Here is a 17,628-nt window from a genome sequence, read left to right on the forward strand (position 1 = left end):
GCTAAATAGCAAGGACTTCAGGCGTGAGCCGCCAGAGCCAGGCCTGGCGCCTGGTCTATCCCCTGCCAGGGATCCCTGGGCCCTGCCTCCCCCCAGCTGATGTGTTCCTCTTCTCCCTCAGGTTCCCGACGAGCATTTCTCCACCTTGCTGGCCTACCTGGAGGGGCTGAAGGGCCAGGCCCGGGAGCTGACTGTCCAGAAGGCTGAGGCCCAGATGCAGGAGTTGGATGCCAGTGAGGACGCCGCCCTGCTGGAGAAGGCTGGGCGCCTCCGGCAGGTGCTGCAGCTCCTCTCCTAGCAGATGGACAGGGACTCAGATGCCCCTGCAACCCTCAGGAGACCCTGACCACCTCCCCTCAGGGTGCTGCCAGGGACAAAGAGGCCACCAGCAGGTCCCCTGCACAGGTCTGAGGCTGCCCAAAGCCAGGGGCTGTTTTCACGGGAACAGAGTCTCTTTGGGACACCAGTCACCATGTGGTCTCAAGCCCAGGACATGGCCATGGAGCAAAAGTCTATTTTTTTTTACTAGAGACATCTTAAAAACCGGTCAGTGCTGGCCCTCTATGCCAGCCAGAGCCCCACTCTGGGGCATGGGGTTTGCTAAACTGGCCCTGTGTGTTTACTCTGGAGACCCTCCAGCGCACTTCCCCCTCCTCACGCCTAGGCCCTGCCTGGCCACAGGGAACTCCCCTGGTGGGGACCCTGGGCTGCCTGGCCACATTTACAATAAAAGCTGGCCAAGACCCTTCCATGTAGCTCATTCACTCACTCGTGGGGCAGCATCAGCCTTAGCTGTGGCCCCCCTGGGGCAGCAGCCAACTTCACCTGCACTGACTGCCTGCTCTCTCTGGCAAGGACACAGGGTGTCTTGCTGTGCCCTCCACAGAGCGTGTCCCATAGCTCAGGGTGAACAGGGTGTGCAGCCAGTCTGGTGGCCAAGGTGCTGGCCAGGGCCACTGGGGCTGAGGCCAGGCCTTGAGCCCGAGGGTGCCCCCTAGTGGTTTTACTGAACCAAGCCCCACCACAAAGCAGGACACTGGGGCCTCAGTGACCAGCTGGAGGGCAGCCCCTGGCCCAGGCAGCGGGCCCCCTAACCACCCCCACAAAAGCTGCAGTTACCACACGCAAGTGGCTCACGCCTATGACCCTAGCTACTTAGGAGGCCGAGATTTGAGGATCACGGATTAAAGCCAGCCCAGCTGTGAGACTTATCTCCAATTAACCACCAAAAAAAGCTGGAAGTGGCACTGTGGCTCAAGCAGTAGAACTCCAGCCATGAGCAAAAGAAGCTCAGGGACAGCGCCTAGGCCCAGAGTTGAAGCCCCAGGACCAGCAAAAAAAACAAAAAACAAAACAGAATAGAGCTGTGATTCAAGTGGTAGAGCATAGCTTGAGTGGAAAAGCTAAAGGGCAGCACCGAGGCCCTGAGTTCAAGCCTCAGTCCAGGTGCACATGTGCATGTGCGCACATACCAACAACAAAATCAAGGCAACTAAGAACCTGGTGCAGCCTGTCCCAGTGCTGGCCTCTCTGGTCCTCACAGGCCCACCTGTCTCCCTGGCCCTGAGGGGAGCAGCAGTTTCTCCCTCCCGGGGCCAGAGTCCCTCCTCTCCCAGCAGTCAGCACCCTTATGGGCGCCTTCATCCCAGGCTGGCTTGTAGCACCGTTGACATCTCAGCCTGGGGTGTCTCAACCTCGCAGCTTCCAGGGAAGCTTGCAGGCCCTTCTGGTGACCCAGTTCACAGATGGCAAACTGAGGTCCAGGTAGAAGAGGTCTGCTCCCCATCCCTGGCACACTGCAGCAGCTGGGCGGTGAGCTGGGTGGACCTGCTGGATCCTGCCCTGTTCGGAGCTGTATGGACAAATGTTGCATATGGGGTGCACTGTGGGGGGGGGGGTATGGGTGAGGCATTGAGATGTGGGGACCCGATGTGTATCTGAGGCGCAGGGCCTGGTGGGAAGAGCCTGAGCACTGTTGAGGTCTGAGGCGGTAGTGGAGGGGACAGGCTGGCTGTCTGCATTGGAGCCTGAGACTTGGGGTGTGGGAGCCCAGGGGCAACTCAAGACCTTGGAACACGTGGGCTGCAGGTGAGGTGAGGCCCCAAGGGCCCCCCCCCATGCATCCTCAGGGCATGACTCTGCCACATTGCCAGGGGCACCCTGAGCTGTGGAAAGCTGGGGTGCGGGGAGGGTGACCCCACCCCCCAGTACCTCCCAAGTGGGAGAAGCCTAGGCCCGGGGCAGCGCTCGCAGGGCCTGGGCCGGTGGCCTCATGGTGAAGGCTGGGGCAGGCTCTGTGCTGAGGGCGTCAGGGCTGACACCTGGTGGGGGCAGCAGCTGGAACCGCTGCAGGAGGCCCGCGAACAGCTGGAAGAGTTCCATCTTGGCCAGGCTCTCTCCAACACAGACCCGGCGGCCTGTGTGGGAAACAGAGTTAGGCAGGCGCAGGCCAGGCTTGCTACCTGGAGGGGAAGGGAGAGCAGGGGGCACAGACTAAACTGGCGGCTGGGGGACAACCCGGGTACCTGTGGAGAAAGGCAGAAAGGCTGCCTGCTTCACAAAACGCCCTTCCGTGTCCAGGAAGTGCCCTGGGTTGAACTGGTCTGGCGTCTCCCACTGGGTCTTGTCCAGGAGTACAGAGGTCAACAGGGGGATCACGGGCGTGCCCTGAGGGGCAGGGGGTCCCAGCCTGAGTGGCAGGAACTCCCAGGGCAGGGAGAGCTGGCTACCCACACCTCTGTTACCCCTTCTCAGGTGGCACCTAGGAACTCACCTGGCCACAGCACACAATGAAAGCCCCCCAATAGCAGTGGACCTCCAGGAAATAGCATAGAGCCCATGGGACAATGAGGGACCCCAATCTCCAGCTCTGACGCTTTGAGACAGGCTCCTTTCCTTGCTTCCAACAAGGGACAGCTGGCATCCATCCATGAGACTTAGCCATCCTGGGGTCCCAAGGCTCCGCCTACCCCCGAGTGGGGCTGGTCCTCACCTTGGGGAGCAGGTAGCCGCCCAGCCGTGTGCGGGTGGCCGTGCAGCGGGCCACGTGGGGCAAGAGGGTGATGAACCGCTGGGCCTCGTGCAGCACTGCGCAAGTGTAGGGCAGCGCCCGCTGGTCCTCCGGCCGGGGTGGCCGCCTGGAGCCCAGCACACGGTCCAGCTCCTCCTGCACGCGGCCTGAGCCAGAAGGTGAGTGCTATGTCTCTAGGAGCACCAGACCCCACCCCAAGACCCATCCACGGGAGGACCTGCTGGCCATGGGCCGGCCTCACCTTGCACTTCTGGGTGCTTGGCCATCAGCAGCATGGCCCACTGCAGCGTGGCCGACGTGGTCTCGGTGCCAGCCATGAGCATGTCCAACATGCAGGCCAGGACATTAGCTTCATCAAACAGGCCCTCCTGGTCATCCCCCTGTGTGGCAGGTGGGCAGGGCGTGGCTGGAGGTCTGACGGCCATCGCCACCCTATGTACTGACCCAGCCCTGGGCCCTGGATGGGTGCATAGGTGGCAGGCAGGGGTGGGGGTTGGGGGGTGGCAGATGGAGTCAGCGTCTCTGAGCACCCACTCATCTCCCTTTGCTCAGGGCTTGGAGCTGGAAATGAAACCAGGCAACAAAGACCTCTCCTCCCAGACCCACCTCCCTGGGCGGGGCCCCCGGCCTTTGCCGCACCTGGCCCTGCTGGATCAGAGCATCCACATAGCTTTGCACAGGGCCACGCCAGTCCCTCCGCCTCTTGTCCAGAAAGAGCTTTAGAATGGCCTGCACCTCCTTGATCTTGCGCAGGACAGGCCGATGCAGCTGGAGAAGAGCACCCAGCCAGGGGAAGATGTTGAACATCTGGATGGAGGACAGGGTGGTGGGGTGAGGAGCAAGCCCTGTGGGGGAGCCCATCACTGGGGACATGTCCAGGGGCTCTGCCCAAGCCTCTAACTGCTGCGCTGGTACCGTGCTGCTTGCGGCCACTAGAGGGCACTGGGATCCAGGGATGTGGGAAGGAGCTGGGTGGCTCTGTGCCAATCCCAGCAGCTGAAGGGGGAGGGAGGAGGAGCCCATGCATGCTGCTGGTCACTCCAAGACCCCCACACCTCCCAAGGAGGGAAGCAAAGTGGGCCCAGCGCCAGCAGGGGCTCATTGAATGCCAGCTGCCATCCTGCTGGCCCTGGGCACTTGCAGTCACCATGGGAAATCTCATGTGGCACCTACTGGAGGCAGTGTCCCTCCCACTGGCTGGAGCTGCCCAGCAGAACCATAGCTGCCCCCTGTCGGGGCTCTGGGCTTGGGTGGCTTGGCCTGGTGTTCTCTGAGGCTACGGCCCTGTCCTGCCTTCATGCAAACACCACATGCCTGGGACATTGGGCCCAAACCAGACCTATGTTTGGGGCAGTACGTTTGTCCTGGGCTCCAGTAAACCCAGGGACACAGGTGCCCCAAGCATGGACTTTTCAGAGGGGAAATGCATCCCTCTGGATGCCGCAATTGGATTTTGTGACAGCTGTGTTATGAATGACCAATGAAAATTGCAGGAGAGGAAGGGGAACCCGTCTCCCCCATATGTCTAGTACTGGTGGGGGGTGTGGAGAAAATGAGACAATCCCCGCCCCCCCCTTGCTCCAGAGTGCCAAGACTGGCCTGAGATCCCAAATCAAATCAAGGGACATCAGCCCTGGACCGCAGGGCTAATGGCTGAGGTGGGAAACTGCTGGATATCTCCCCAATTCTGGTCTCTTGTATCCTGAGCAAGGGGCCCCTCCCCAGCTTTGGGGGGACCCAGCATGGTAGGACAGTGTCCTCTCACCTGTACACTAGGTGAACCCAAGAGAACCATGACCTCATCAATGAGACCCAGCAGGGACACGAACATAGGGTCCTGGTATTTGAACCTTTGGCCAAAGAGGAGCTTGAAGGTGATGTTGGAAGGTGCCCAGCCCAGCTGGGCCAGGGGAAAGGGCTGGCCTGGGAAGGGGAAGACGAGCGTCAGGTGGGGCAGGGATCTGGGGAGGGACATCCAGCCCCAGCTCACCTCCATAGCTGTCCAGCCGCTCCACAAGACACGCCAGCTCCCGCAGCACCTTGTCGGCCATGGACCCCTGCCCCACACCCAGACCATGCAGCGTGCGCACGGTGAACTGCCGGGCTGCCTTCCAGCGCCCCCCAGAGGAGAAGAAGATACCTGCGGGCAGTCATCATGTCCTCCTGTGATGGTCAGGGCCCTCCCCCTCCCCCTCAGGCACCTGTCCTGCCTGGACCAGCCCAGAAAGGCCAGGCTCCTCCCCACCTGGTGAGAACCCCAAAACACCTACCCCCGCCTTGCTGGATGAGCTGAAAGATAGGAATGGGGGGTCTGTCAGCCAGGTCCTGCCCAGTGCCCACCAGGGCCTCCTTCACTGCCTCATAGCCTGTCAGCACTACAGTTTTCTGGGGTCCCAGGTGGACAGTGAACACCGGCCCGTAGCGTTCCGAGAGCTGGTGGGAAGCAGGCAGAGCTGAGCCAGGCACCCCCACCCCAGCAAGGCCACAGCCCTCCTCCAGCCTCAGCTTAGCCAGCAGCAGCCCTCAGCTGGCAGTAAGGACAGACAGATGGGAGCAGTGTCTGGGCTCCGAGCACCCTCCCCTAGAGTGGGCCTGGTGCCTGCAGTTAGGCAGGGCCCCGCCCAGGACTTGCCCCTGGCCCCCGGAGGGATGAGCACAGTGCATGCCCTGGAGGATGCTACTGAAAACCTGTACTCCCCAAAGGCCGCCTACTCCACGAAGCCCGCCACGCCTGCCACCCCTGGACCGCCCTGGCAGCACGGAGGAGCTGCCCGACCTACCTCCATCAGCCACCGGTCTTGTTGGGACACCCGCAGCAAGTTCAGGTTCCCCACGATGGGCAGTGGGCAGGGTCCTGGGGGCCATCGTGGGCCTGGGGAGGGGTCCCAGCCAGAGGCCTGGAGCAGCCCCCAGAACCCCAGAACCAGCAGCAGCCCCCAGAGCCCTAAGAGCAACAGGGCCATGCAAGCAGCGGACAGGGAGGCCCCAGCTCCCTGGGGCCCCGTCAGCCCTGCACCTTATAGCTGCCCTCCCCAGGGCGTGCCGCACCCCACCCGCCCTACTACCCCGAGAATGTGGAACGAGCAGTTTACAGGGGCCCCAGCCGACAGCTTAAAGTGACAGGCTGTTTGGAATGTGGTGTTGGCTTCATGGCAGGGCCCCAGAGCTGCAGGGGCATGGTGGGGTGGGGTGGGGTCAAAGGGCAACCTGCAGCCAAGCCACCAGGATGTCTGTGTCCCCCGTGATGAGTGCCAGGCCCTAAGGACACAGCCCCTGGCTGTCCTGCCCTTGACTTCAGACCTGCCGGTTCTGCATGGTGTCCCCACCACAGTGGGACTGGGGTCCTGGCTCCGAGGAGGAGGGGGTTCTCATTACTCCCCCAGCTCTGTTCCCCCATGGGGACCCTGGGGGTGCCAGGTCCAGGGGATCCCATGTGCCACACAGGCAACACCATTCCAATCGATGTCCTGCAGGCCTGCGACAGTGGGGAGCCCCCGGCCACCCTGGAAGGCCACAGGCCACAGGTGTGCAGATGGGGCAACAGCGCCATCTGCTGGTCACAATGCCAATGTCAGTCAAGCTCCTCAGCCAGGGGCTGCGTGGTGTGGGGCTCTTTTACTTTTCTTTTTTTTTTCCATCTGTCATGGGACTTGAACTCATGGCCTAGGCACTGTCCCTGAGCTTTTATCGTTCATGGCTAGTCCTCTACCACTTTGAGCCACAACACCCCTTCCAGTTTTCTGGTGGTTAATTGGAGAGAAGAGTCCCACAGCCTTTCTTACCAGGTTGGCTTTGAACCACAATCCTCAGATCTCAGCCTCCTGAGTAGCTAGGATTCCAGGTGTGAGCCACAGTGCTCAGCTCTGGTGTTCGTTTTCAAGGACTGCCGCTTGGCAGGGTTAAGGGGCCCTGCTCCCCAGGCATGGACAGGACAAAGAGTTGCGCCAGCCACCCAGAGGGGGATGACCTTGAAGGCTTCAGCCAGGCTGGGCTGACTAGCTCAGCAGCAGGTAGCAGGATTAGAGCCCTGTCTATCACCCCTCCCCCCCCCCAGTTATGTCCCCCAAGCCCTGTGGGGCAGGGGAGGAGGCCGCACGCTGAGAACGTGCTGTGCGGGGCCTGGTAGCTGTTGGCAGCAGAAGTGGCTGGGCCTGATTCACATCACCTGCCCCGACATGAGTCCTGTCTCCCAGCAGAGGCCCCATACTAGGGGGTTGGCTCCTAGGGGATCGTCCACACCCAGCAGAAGTGCAGAGCCCAGCCCCGGCCCCTCCCAGCTCTCAGTGCCCTCCGGTGGCTACAGGAGGGAAACCCAGCCTCGGCTGTCATCCTCGAAGGGCACTCACATCCCGCACGGCCCGTGTGGGTGACAACACTGCTGGGTGACTGCCCAGAAAGCACCTGCCACCATCACCATCCAGGAGGGTTTTGTTTGTTTGGCTTTTTTCTGGTGGTTAATTGGAGATAAAGTCTCGTGGACTTTCCTGCCTGGGCTGGCTTTGAACCTCGATCCTCAGATCTCAGCCTCCTGAGTAGCGAGGATTCATGATGTGAGCCACCAGCACCCAGCTCTATGAGTTTCTTTGTCATTCTGTTAGTGCCAAGTACCAAGGCTGCTACCTCACATCCGGGATGGAGTCCTGCCTGCCCTTGGAAGTCCACTTAAGTACTTCAGGAAGCATTTATTTGCCTGTATGTGTCTGTGTGTATGCACATGTGCGTTTGCCAGTCCTGGGACTTGAACTCAAGGCCTGGAAGCTGCCCTTTAGCTTTTGCCCTCAAGGTCAGTGCTTTACCATTTGAGCCACCACTCCCAGCTTCTTTTGTTGGTTAATTTGGGAATAAATGTCTCATGGACTGTCCTGCCCAGGCTGGTTTCAAACCTTGATCTTCAGATCTCTGCCTCCTCAGTAGCTAGGATTTACAGGCACGAGGTAGCAACTTCCGACTCTTTAAGATGTCCTTGCTCAGCTTCCCAGAGCATAAGAATCATTTGGGCCAGGGGCTGGGAATGTGGCTTAGTGGTAGGGGTCTTGCCTGGCATGCATGAAGTCCTAGGTTCGATTCCTCAGCATCACATAAACAGAAAAAGGCATTTGGGCCAGCATTTGAGGTCAGAGGAGAGAGCTGCTCTTTTATCTATGAGTTGCAGCTCTGGGAAGGAGTGTGAAGCTTATAATAAGCTAAGTAAGGAGTGCCTTGTGCTTTTAATAGAGCTACCTGTCAATGCAGTGTTGAGCAGGGAATTCCTGGCTCCTTTTCCCCTGACCTCTCCTGCAAGTTCCTGCAAATAAAAATCCCCCACCCCAGTCTGGGCACCAGTGGCTCACACCTGCAATCCTAGCTACTTGGGAGCCTGAGATCTGAGGATCAAGGTTCTAATCTCAACCTGGGCAGGAAAGTCCATGAGACTCTTACCTCCAATTAACTTCCAAAAAGCTAAAAGTGGGGAGAGTACCAGCTTTGAGAGAAAAAACTAACGGACACTGCCCAGGCCCTGAGTTCAAGCCCCATTACTATCACACACACACACACACACACACACACACACACACACAGAGCTGTAGAGATGATGTAGAGCAATAATCTTTTGTCAAGCAGTGGGCAATTAAAAATGGCTGCCATCCCCCTGTCATTGTCCTCTGCTGCCTCCTGGTCATGGAGCTGTGAGACAAAGACAGAGGCAGTGGCCTCAGGGGACTGCCTTCTAACAGCTAGGGGTGTGATCAAGTGGAAAAGTTCTTTTGCTGGGAAACAAACTTGTACTGTTCCCAGCCCTAAATGCATTAATGAATAACCCAGTGTGCAGCCTCTGCTTCTGTCTGCAAGGTTGTTGTTTGTACTGAAGTAGCAGGTACAAGTTTCCTTTTGTACTTGAGTGGGCCCAGAGCCCCAGACCACACACACACACACCCAAGAGCAAATGGACTTCTGGACCTTCCTTCCAAGGAGCCCTCTCCATGGGCCTCAGGGGTGAAGTCACCTCTGCTGGGCGGTCCCCAAACATCTGCTACTAGCTTTGGGCACACAGAGTCCAGCCTTGGGCCCAGGAATCCAGTAGCGCACACTGCAGGGGTCTAGCGACAAGAGTGCTGGAAGCTTCTGGAGGAGGAGCACCCTGCCAGGCTCAAAAAGGGGCAGATTCTGGCATGGGGGACTGACTCCTCTAGATGCACCAGGAAGGCAGTGGAGTTCACAGCAGAATTCCAGGGCTTTGAGCTCCTCTGGGGAAGCCAAGGATCTGTCTCTTCCATCTCCCAGCTGAAAGTTAGTGTCCCGTGGCACAGAGCTAGGCAGAGATTCTACCACCACCATCAACCCTCTCCTCTCCTGCTGTTGCCAAAGCAACAGTCATGCAAATGCCAGGGTCCTTACAATAGAATACCCCTCCCACTCCAAAAAATTAATACTTAAGAATGTAACCCTTTGAAATCCAGCGAGCCAGGTGTGGTGGGCCACACTTACAACCTCAGCATTTAGGAGAGGCTGAGGCAGGAGGATTGAGAGCTGCAGCCTGCCATGCATGGTGAGAACTAATCTAAAAACAACAAAAATAAAGCTGGGTACCAGTGGCTCACACTTGTAATCCTAGCAACTCAGGAGGCCAAGGTCTGAGGATCACGGTTCAAAGCCAGCCCCCGTATTAAAGTCCATGAGACTCATCTCCAAATAACCAGGTTTCAGTGGTGGTTTCAGTTAGGGTAAGATCATTAGGAGTGTCCTAACCTAGCATGGCAGGGTCTTTTATTAAACATCCGGACATAGAGTCCAACCCTCCTACCTCCACTTCCCCAAGTGAGGAATAGAAGGCGGGGATTTGCTTAAGGGAACGTGGCAGCGAATCCCCCACGCCAAGCGCAGGCACTTTTCAGCGCGCGGCGGGAGAGGGAGCCGGGCGGAGGGGTGGAGGGGCGGGGTCTGCGCGGCGGAAGTGGGCGCGCCACTCGACGCGCTCGGCACTCCCCAGGGCCTACTCGGCATTCGCCCGGCCGCCCTGCGTCCGTCGCTCGTTGAGCTAGCTTCTCGGGCGCTGCAGTCATGTCGACCGCCATGAACTTCGGGACCAAGAGCTTCAAGCCGCGGCCCCCAGACAAGGGCAGCTTCCCGCTGGATCACTTCGGTGAGGACAGTCCGCCTGTGGGCAGGGTCGCTTTCTGCGGTTCGCGGAACTGGTGTCGGCGCGAGTCTAGCGCCGTGGCGTGAGGGGCGGGGCCTGGGCACCGGCTCGGACGAGGGATCAGTGGGTTCAGTGCGTGAGGGGGCGTGTCTATGCGTGGGGGTGTGCCCAGCGCTTGAGGGGCGGGCCTAATGCCTGGAGGCGTGCCCAGTGCTTGAGGGGCGGGCCTAGTGATGGACGGGCACGTCTTATACCTGAGGGGCGTGTCCAGTGTGGCTCTTGTCACCTTCCTTAAGCTGACCCTCCAAGTAAGAATGACAGGAAGGGAACAGGGAAGAGCAGTGGATCACCCTGTAATCCTAGCTACTCAGTAGGCTGAGATCTGAGAGTAGCACCATTCAAATCCAGCTCCGGCAAGAAAATCTGTGTTCTGATCTCCAATTAACCACCAAAAAGCCGGAGAAGTAACTTTGGCTCAGGTGGTAGAGTACTAGTATTGAGGACAGCGCCCAGGCCCTGAGTTCAAGCCGGGGGGGGGGGGGGGGCCACACAAGAAAAAGAATAGGAATCAGGCATGATGTTTTGCCTGCAATCCTAACTACTCCAGTTGAGATTTGAGGATTGCCATTCAAAGCCAGCGTGGGCAGGAAAGTCTGTGAGACTCATCTCCAGTAAACCTCCAGAAAGCTGGAAGTGGACCTGTGATTCAAGTGGTAGAACACTGACTTTAAGCAATAGAACTAAAGGACAGGGCCTAGGCCCTGAGTTCAAGCCTCAGTACTTTCTGAGGAACAGCAGTGTCATTCTTAAGGCTGTTGTGATTGCAGGTCCTGTTTTCACCTTAAAAACAAGATTCTGTTTCCATTCTAGGTGAATGTAAATGCTTTAAAGAGAAATTCATGAAGTGTCTCTATGACAATAATTTTGAAAATGCTGCGTGCAGAAATGAATCAAAAGAATACTTAGAGTGCAGAATGGAAAGGCAAGTACAAGCTAACAATTATGACTTCGGCTTTCCAGAGTCATTTTTTTCCTCTGCAAAAAAAAAAAGGCCATTATGATATGCATTATTCGGGCTTGGGATTAGTTTATGTTTGTTAGAACTGTAGATGTTTTGCTAGTGGCATTATGAAATTATTCTATAAGCTGTTTGGCAGCCTTGGAAACCTTTCTGTTGAGAGGCACCATTACACACGATTGCTTTCCTCAAAGCACCTGCTTTCCAAACTTGGGCACTGCTAACCTGCCATTAAGGTTTCAGAGTCATAGTTAGAAAACTGTTGATTGAGTGGAGAGCCGTGGAGACTGTGGCTTGATTTTTTTTTTTCATATTCTCAGACCATAAAAATACACACTGTGTTGTTTGGTTCTCCTGGGAGCTGTTGGAATGCGGCTGTGATGAAAGATGAATGGTTCTGCCTGCCTTGCCCAGAGTTCACTGTTAAACAAAACAAGAAAAACTAGGATTCAGAGAGGTTTTGCTGAAAATGAGAACTGTGCTAATCCTTAATGAGAAGAAGCCTGCAGCCTGGAGATGCTTCATGGTGGTCAGAGCTTGCTTTTGCTTTTTTGAGGCTGTTCTGTGCTAGTATTGGGGCTTGAGCTCAGGGATTGGTGCTTTTTCTGCTCAAGGCTGGTGCTCTACCACTTGAGCCACACCTCCCCTTCTGACTTTTCACCCGTTAACTGGTGATAAGAGCCTCATGGACTTTCCCGCCCTAGCTGGCACTGTGAGCCTCCCAGGTTCCTGGTGTGGGTGTGGACATCCTTGCAGATCATTTTCCATTGCTTAACCCAATCCAAGAGGCTGATGTGAAGTGCCATTGGCTGGTGGCATTCTAAGGCCCCCTTCCCATCCTCAGCTCCTTCTTCCTGCACCTGTGAGCCGGCCAGGCAAGGGGCCAGGTGCACACTGGGCTCTCATGTTTATGGTTTGACCTAAGCCAGGGAAGAGGGAGGTGGCCACCGGATGTGGGGAGAAGTTGACAGCCACCTAGCATGTGACAGGGGACCAGGAGTGTCCCCTGGCGGGCATGACTAGGGAGGGTGGAGGTGGGACCTACCCCAGCTCTTCCACAGTTACTGAGTTCTGTGTCGGGCTCCTCAGGAGCACCTTTGTAAAGGCCTGGTGGCCAGAGGTATGGTGGTGAACTCCTTATGTGTCTGTCTCACCATTTAGGGTGCTAGGTGTCTTGGCTCTGTCCCTTTCTCTCCCAGCCGTGGTCCTTCCTGGCCTTTGTGTGGCTGGACGGGCACAGGTAGAGGGTCAGCCTGATCGAGCTGCCTCCCTCCAGGACGTGGTAGTGGTGTGTATGTGTATGTGTGTGTGCACACATGCATGCGCATGTGCCAGGAGCCCCCTGCTCTGCCCTGCCCTGCCCTCCACAGTGATGGTTTCCCTGTCTCTCACAGGCAGCTCATGGCGCAGGAGCCGCTGGAAAAGCTGGGCTTTGGAGACTTGAAGGACAGGAAGACGGAGGCCAAGAGTGAACTTTCATGAGAAGTTGACCATGTCGGCGTCTTTGGCGTCTAGAGCGGAGCGCATGGCCCTGTGGCCTGTGGCCTGTGGCTGGCAGGGGTCCCACACTCCTGAAGGAGCCAGCCAGGCTTCTCCCTGAGGACTTCTTCTGATCACTGCCCCTTCATGCCTGCGTTTGTCTCCAATGGCTCTTCTTTGTATCATGTGTCACACATCTTGGGGCTCATGACAGAGGCAGGAACACAAGAGGGGTGTCCCACTCAGCATGGCTGTCACAGCGCAATGCCGTGTCCCTGACTGCCTGGCCCAGTGCTCATAGTACTCCCACACCAGCCTGTCACCCGCGCCCTGGCAGGGTGCCCTCTTCTGTGCCAGCCCCCTTAATACTACTGGGATTTGAACCCAGGGCCTTGTACTTGCTAGGCCGGCACTCTCCCTCTTGAATTACCCCGCATCCCTTTTTTGCTGTGATTATTTATGGGTAGGGTCTGGCATGAAGCATCCATAATCAAAAGGTTATTTTCTAACCGGTATCAGTCTATATTTATGAAAGGACTCCATACTTGGTTCCCGTCACTCAGTGTCATATCCTGAGTTGTTAGTATGTCGGTAGATTTATTAGAGTTGGGCTGTTCATTATCTTCCCATTTTTCACTCTGTTGTAACAACACCCCATTTCTGTACTGGCTGATGGCTGCTCAAGCCTGGAGTGTGTTATGTACTAATCTCCAGGTCACCAACCGGTGCAGAACAGTGTTCTCAGCCCAGGTGGTTTTCAGTGGCCTGAGGGTCTCCAGATGGCAGAGCAGGATATGGGGGAGGGGGGGTTGTCTCTGCTGTGTGCCTTGGTCCAAGGCCTCAGATGTCCCTGTCCCCTGTGCCCTCAGACCCACCCCTTCCCAGGCCCTGCAGGCTCCCTTCTCCGCTCCTGATTGGTTGATGGAGATGGTGATGGGCCAGAGGGAGGGAGCAGGCTGGTGGCCTGTCCCAACCTGGAATTCACTCTTTCACCAAAGTCTGTGAGTGCTTGAGGCCTGGGAGGCTTCTGGTGCTATGCTGTCTGTGGGCCCAAGCCCTTTCTGAGATGGGTAGGCTTTGTAAAACCCTCTCAAGTACTTCCTGTGACTGGGTCTGTTTTCTTGTGCCCACTAAGTGATCTGTGGCTTCCCAGTGCACTGCAGACTGGGCATGCTATTGATTAATGGTCTCATTTTCCAGTCACCCAACCAGCCCTAAGAGCTGGGTGTGGTCCACACTCAGCTATAATTCCAGCTCTCTGAAAGTGGCCACAGAAAGATTACAAATTCAAGGTTAGGGCTGGGAATATGGCCTAGTGGCAAGAGTGCTCGCCTTGTATACATGAAGCCCTGGGTTTGATTCCTCAGCAACACATATATAGAAAAAGCTAGGAGGGGCGCTGTAGCTCAAGTGGCAGAGTGCTAGCCTTGAGCAAAAAGAAGCCAGGGATAGTGTTCAGGCCCTGAGTTCAAGCCCCAGAACTGGCAAAAAAAAAACAAATTCAAGGCTAAGTAACAAGACAGTTGAATGGCTGCCTTGGACAGAAGACACGTGGGGAAGAACATCAGTGTGACAGCCACCGAGGTTATCATGGCTGCTGGAAGTTCGGATCCACTGAAGTTTTGCAGAGTGGCACAAGAGGGGTCTGAAGAACTTCCAGTGCACATGGCCACCACCAGAAAAGCTTTGCTGTGGTGTGTCCCCCACACTCCTCGGGGGACGGTGTTGCCTGCCCAGGTGCACGCGCAGGCCTCCTGAGCTGAGGGTGCGCCATGCAGCAGGCATCCGACACCTCAGCTGTCAGGCCTGAGGGGCTGGGATTAGCCCAGGGCCTGGACAGTAGGGGACCCTGGTCCAGTCTTGGGTACCTGCAGGTCAGCCTGGTGTGGCCAGATGGACAGCCTCTGCCCTCCATGGGCAAATGTTCTGTTGTGTGAGGTTATTTTGAAATAAAATGTTGCAAGTGTAGGTGCAGATTGTGTGTACACGGCATCTCTCATGGGTCTCAGCAGTCACAGGGCCTCTGGGAAGATGGGTGCCCACTCCTTTGCCAGCTGCCCCAGGTGGCAGTTCCCCATTCTCATTCACCCCACACCTTGCTCCCCATGCCTGCTGACCCCAGGAGGCCCACCACAGCACACACACACCCCCCCCCGGCTCCATTCCCAGCTGACTCCATCCGTGGACACTGGGGGTTCGAGGGTTACAGTCTTGGGGACACCGTTCTGTCCCATGCACCCCCAGATGTGGGGAACAGCACCGACTCTCAAGCTTGGCCTGGGTGGGCGCCAGGATCTGAGGCCCTGAGGGCCCCACTCCCTCCCAGGTGGAGCTCTTGGCAGCTCTTCATTGCCCCTGCCTGCACCAGTGTCACATGAACTGTCTCACAACTGAATTTTGATTTTGCCCAACCCAGGGCCTCTCACTTTGCAGGCTTGGCAAGTGCTCTGCCCCTTGAGCCACACTCCAAGCCCCCCACCCCCTTTTGTTTCTGCTTTGTTTTTATGTAAGGCCTTGCTTGTTAACTCTGCTCAGGCTGGACTTGATTATCCTGCCTTTGCTTCCCAAACAGCTGAGACTGTGTGCGTGCACCACCACACTCAGTGAGCCGAGTTTTAACTCTAGATTTATTTATTTTTTTTTTGTCGGTCATGGGGCTCGAATACTGGGCTTTGCTTCTGTCCCTGAGCTCTTCAGCTCAAGGCTAGCGCTCTACCACTTGAGCCACAGCTCCACTTCTGGTTTTCTGGTAGTTAATTGGAGATGAGAGTATCATGGACTTTCCTACCTGGGCTGGCTGGCTTTAAACCTCAATCCTCCATCTCAGCCTCTTGAGTAGCTAGGATTACAGGCTTGAGCCATTGGTGTCCCAACTCTAGTATTTTTTTTTAAATACAATGTTATTGTTAAGGTGTTGGGCAGAATGGTTGCCATTTCATCAGCCAGGTAATGAGTACATTTTTTTAAAGAAAATGTCACCTCTTCCTTTGCTTCAGTATTATTTTTTAATCTTTGGTGCTGCAGCTTGCTAGCAAATGACAAAAATAAAATAAAATAAAATAAAAAAAGGTGCTTAGAAGATGAGGACAAGAAATGTAAACCACCCACTGCAGTGTGCGGGTCCCCAAAGCATTCATGTATCTGGTGATCTACAAAGACATGAAGAGACGCTGCCTACCGCTCAGCAAATGTTGGTACAGAATACTCTGTGGCTCTTTCTCCCTTGCATTTTATGGATCTAGTTTATAACTAGCATGTATCATTTTTATGGAAACAATAAAGTCATTAGTTTAAAGAAGCTCATTGTGTTGAGCTGTACTTTTATAACCCCTCTAAGTTAGATGCCTGTGGTAATATCATATTGCAGCTGAAGACCGCTGTGTGTGCTGTTCTGGGTGCAGACATCATTGTGGACACGTCTAGTCGGGTCTGAAGCCTCAGACATGCACAGTGGTGCCTGGGCCCTGGACCCTGGAGAAGGCCTGGCCCTCAAGGCCTCTCTCTGTCCACCACAGGCCTCCTTCTGCCTCTCGTCTTAGAAACAGGGTCCCAGCACCTTGTGCTCCCATTAAATCTGTTACCAAGATTAATATCTTATAGGTGAGAAGGCAGGGGTTTTATTATTGCCACCAAGCAAGTGATTGTCATAATCCTGCAAGTCTCTCCACCTCTTTTCCAGGAGACAAATCAAATGTCACAGCTCTGGGTTCACAGAGTTATGAAGCAGAGCGTCAGGAGGCTGAGGGGGTTCCCGGGGCAGAAGAGCTGGGCTGGCCTTGGCGCCCACAATCAGCTGCTCCCACGAGCCCCCATCCTACTGCGGGGCCTGGTCACACTCCCCACCAAGTTTCATTAGGGGAGAGGAGAGGGGCATGCCAGGCCCCCAGCCCACCTACGCTCCCACTGGCCCAGGCCGGGGGAGGGCCTGTGGTTTCCTTCCTTGCTGATGGCAGGGGCTGAGGGGCTGAGGTGCCTGCCTGGGGTCAAGGCTCAGCTGCTCCTTCCTGGAGTGGAGCCCGGGCTCCATGCTGCCCCTCGTCTACCTGGGTTTGCAGGACCAGGCATTGGCAGTAATGGCAGCTTCTCCGTATTTTGGAGGGGTCTCTGGGCTGCTTTGAACTTTTGCTTGCTGAGTAGGTGCTCTACTACTTGAGCCATACCTCCAGTCCTTTTTTTGGTACTGGTCTTTGAACTCGGGGCCTGGCACTTGCTAGACTGGTGCCCTACCACCAGCTTTTTGCAGTTTCCTTTGGACATGCAGTCTCACACATTTTTCCATCCTGGCTGGCCTCAAGCTGCATTTTTCTGGATCTTGGTCTCCTGAGCAGCTGGGATCACAGGCATGCATGCATGGCTCTGGCTGCTTTGGTTTTGTATCCCACCAGGGTTGTTTTCCGGGAGAAAGCCCCTCTCGCCAGGCCCCTTGTCCGTCACCTCTCCCAGGGGCTGTGGCTGCCCGGCCAGGCTTCCTCCACCTCTCCCTGGCTGGGCCTCGCACCACACCCTATTCTGGGCCAGAGGGAGGCCCCACTCCTGTGACAAAGGACAAAGGAGGTGGGGGGGCATTGTGGCAGGCCAAAGCTGGGGTGCAGGTGGCTGAGATAAAGAAGTGGTGCTAGCATCCAATGCTCAGGAACCACCCTGACAGGCCTCTTGAAGGCAGGAGAGAAAGCTCCAAGTCCCAGCCCGGACACCCCACCGGTCAGTGAGGAGGGAGGCCTGGGCATGCATGGGGCTGCTGAGCCATCAGGCCCCTGCCAGAGGAGCTGAGCACCCCCGGTGGTGACTCACCTCTGGGCTCAGCCAGGAACCCCTGAGAACACTAGCCCTAGGGTCAGGGGTGGGGGCCAGAGGGAGGGGCCAGACTGGCAGTAGCTATGAAAGGAACAAAAGGGGCTCACCCCGGACCCCTGCATGGGAACCCAGTTCAAAGACCAAAGAACCACTATATCTGTTCCCTTCCCGTAGCCCCTGTGAGAGCAA

The 17,628-nt window shown here is 56.5% G+C and overlaps 3 protein-coding genes and 1 long non-coding RNA gene across 4 annotated transcripts in view; 2 read left to right on the top strand and 2 right to left on the bottom strand.

The window, feature by feature from the left end:
• Positions 1–746, top strand: part of C1H7orf50 (chromosome 1 C7orf50 homolog) — a 99,939-nt gene extending 99,193 nt beyond the window's left edge. Inside the window, exon 5 of the mRNA XM_048330561.1 lies at positions 122–746. Within this exon, the coding sequence (XP_048186518.1) occupies positions 122–298 (177 nt within the window). The 3' untranslated portion in view covers positions 299–746. The remainder of the gene's footprint in view (positions 1–121) is intronic.
• Positions 747–2,229: 1,483 nt separating this feature from the next.
• Positions 2,230–6,011, bottom strand: LOC125355187 (cytochrome P450 2W1). The gene is made up of 9 exons (XM_048351379.1): positions 5,812–6,011; positions 5,302–5,464; positions 5,022–5,171; positions 4,797–4,954; positions 3,671–3,838; positions 3,273–3,411; positions 2,993–3,177; positions 2,526–2,667; positions 2,230–2,417 (listed from the first exon to the last, which is right to left on the bottom strand). The coding sequence occupies exons 1-9, from the start codon at positions 5,992–5,994 to the stop codon at positions 2,230–2,232; spliced, it is 1,476 nt and encodes a 491-aa protein (XP_048207336.1). The 5' UTR covers positions 5,995–6,011.
• Positions 6,012–9,989: 3,978 nt separating this feature from the next.
• Positions 9,990–14,611, top strand: LOC125339457 (cytochrome c oxidase assembly protein COX19). The gene is made up of 4 exons (XM_048330619.1): positions 9,990–10,151; positions 11,019–11,130; positions 12,561–13,937; positions 14,152–14,611. The coding sequence occupies exons 1-3, from the start codon at positions 10,070–10,072 to the stop codon at positions 12,646–12,648; spliced, it is 282 nt and encodes a 93-aa protein (XP_048186576.1). The 5' UTR covers positions 9,990–10,069; the 3' UTR covers positions 12,649–13,937; positions 14,152–14,611.
• Positions 12,597–17,628, bottom strand: part of LOC125339465 — a 29,097-nt gene continuing 24,065 nt past the window's right edge. The window contains exon 5 of the long non-coding RNA XR_007208539.1: positions 12,597–12,711. This is a non-coding gene — a long non-coding RNA (uncharacterized LOC125339465). The remainder of the gene's footprint in view (positions 12,712–17,628) is intronic.

The sequence above is a fragment of the Perognathus longimembris genome, chromosome 1, assembly GCF_023159225.1.
Source record: "Perognathus longimembris pacificus isolate PPM17 chromosome 1, ASM2315922v1, whole genome shotgun sequence".
In the NCBI taxonomy this organism is placed as follows: Eukaryota; Metazoa; Chordata; class Mammalia; order Rodentia; family Heteromyidae; genus Perognathus; species Perognathus longimembris.

What these genes read in the sequence shown, in the direction of transcription:
- LOC125355187 (XM_048351379.1), bottom strand. Translation starts at nt 5,994, where the DNA reads ATGGCCCTGTTGCTCTTAGGGCTCTGGGGGCTGCTGCTGGTTCTGGGG. An exon ending in AAGACCGGTGGCTGATGGAG is followed by an intron (nt 5,465 to 5,811) that starts GTAGGTCGGGCA and finishes GCTTCCCACCAG; the next exon opens with CTCTCGGAACGCTACGGGCC. An exon ending in GCGGCTACCTGCTCCCCAAG is followed by an intron (nt 2,668 to 2,992) that starts GTGAGGACCAGC and finishes CCTGCCCCTCAG; the next exon opens with GGCACGCCCGTGATCCCCCT.
- LOC125339457 (XM_048330619.1), top strand. Translation starts at nt 10,070, where the DNA reads ATGTCGACCGCCATGAACTTCGGGACCAAGAGCTTCAAGCCGCGGCCC. An exon ending in CTTCCCGCTGGATCACTTCG is followed by an intron (nt 10,152 to 11,018) that starts GTGAGGACAGTC and finishes TTTCCATTCTAG; the next exon opens with GTGAATGTAAATGCTTTAAA. An exon ending in TTAGAGTGCAGAATGGAAAG is followed by an intron (nt 11,131 to 12,560) that starts GCAAGTACAAGC and finishes TGTCTCTCACAG; the next exon opens with GCAGCTCATGGCGCAGGAGC.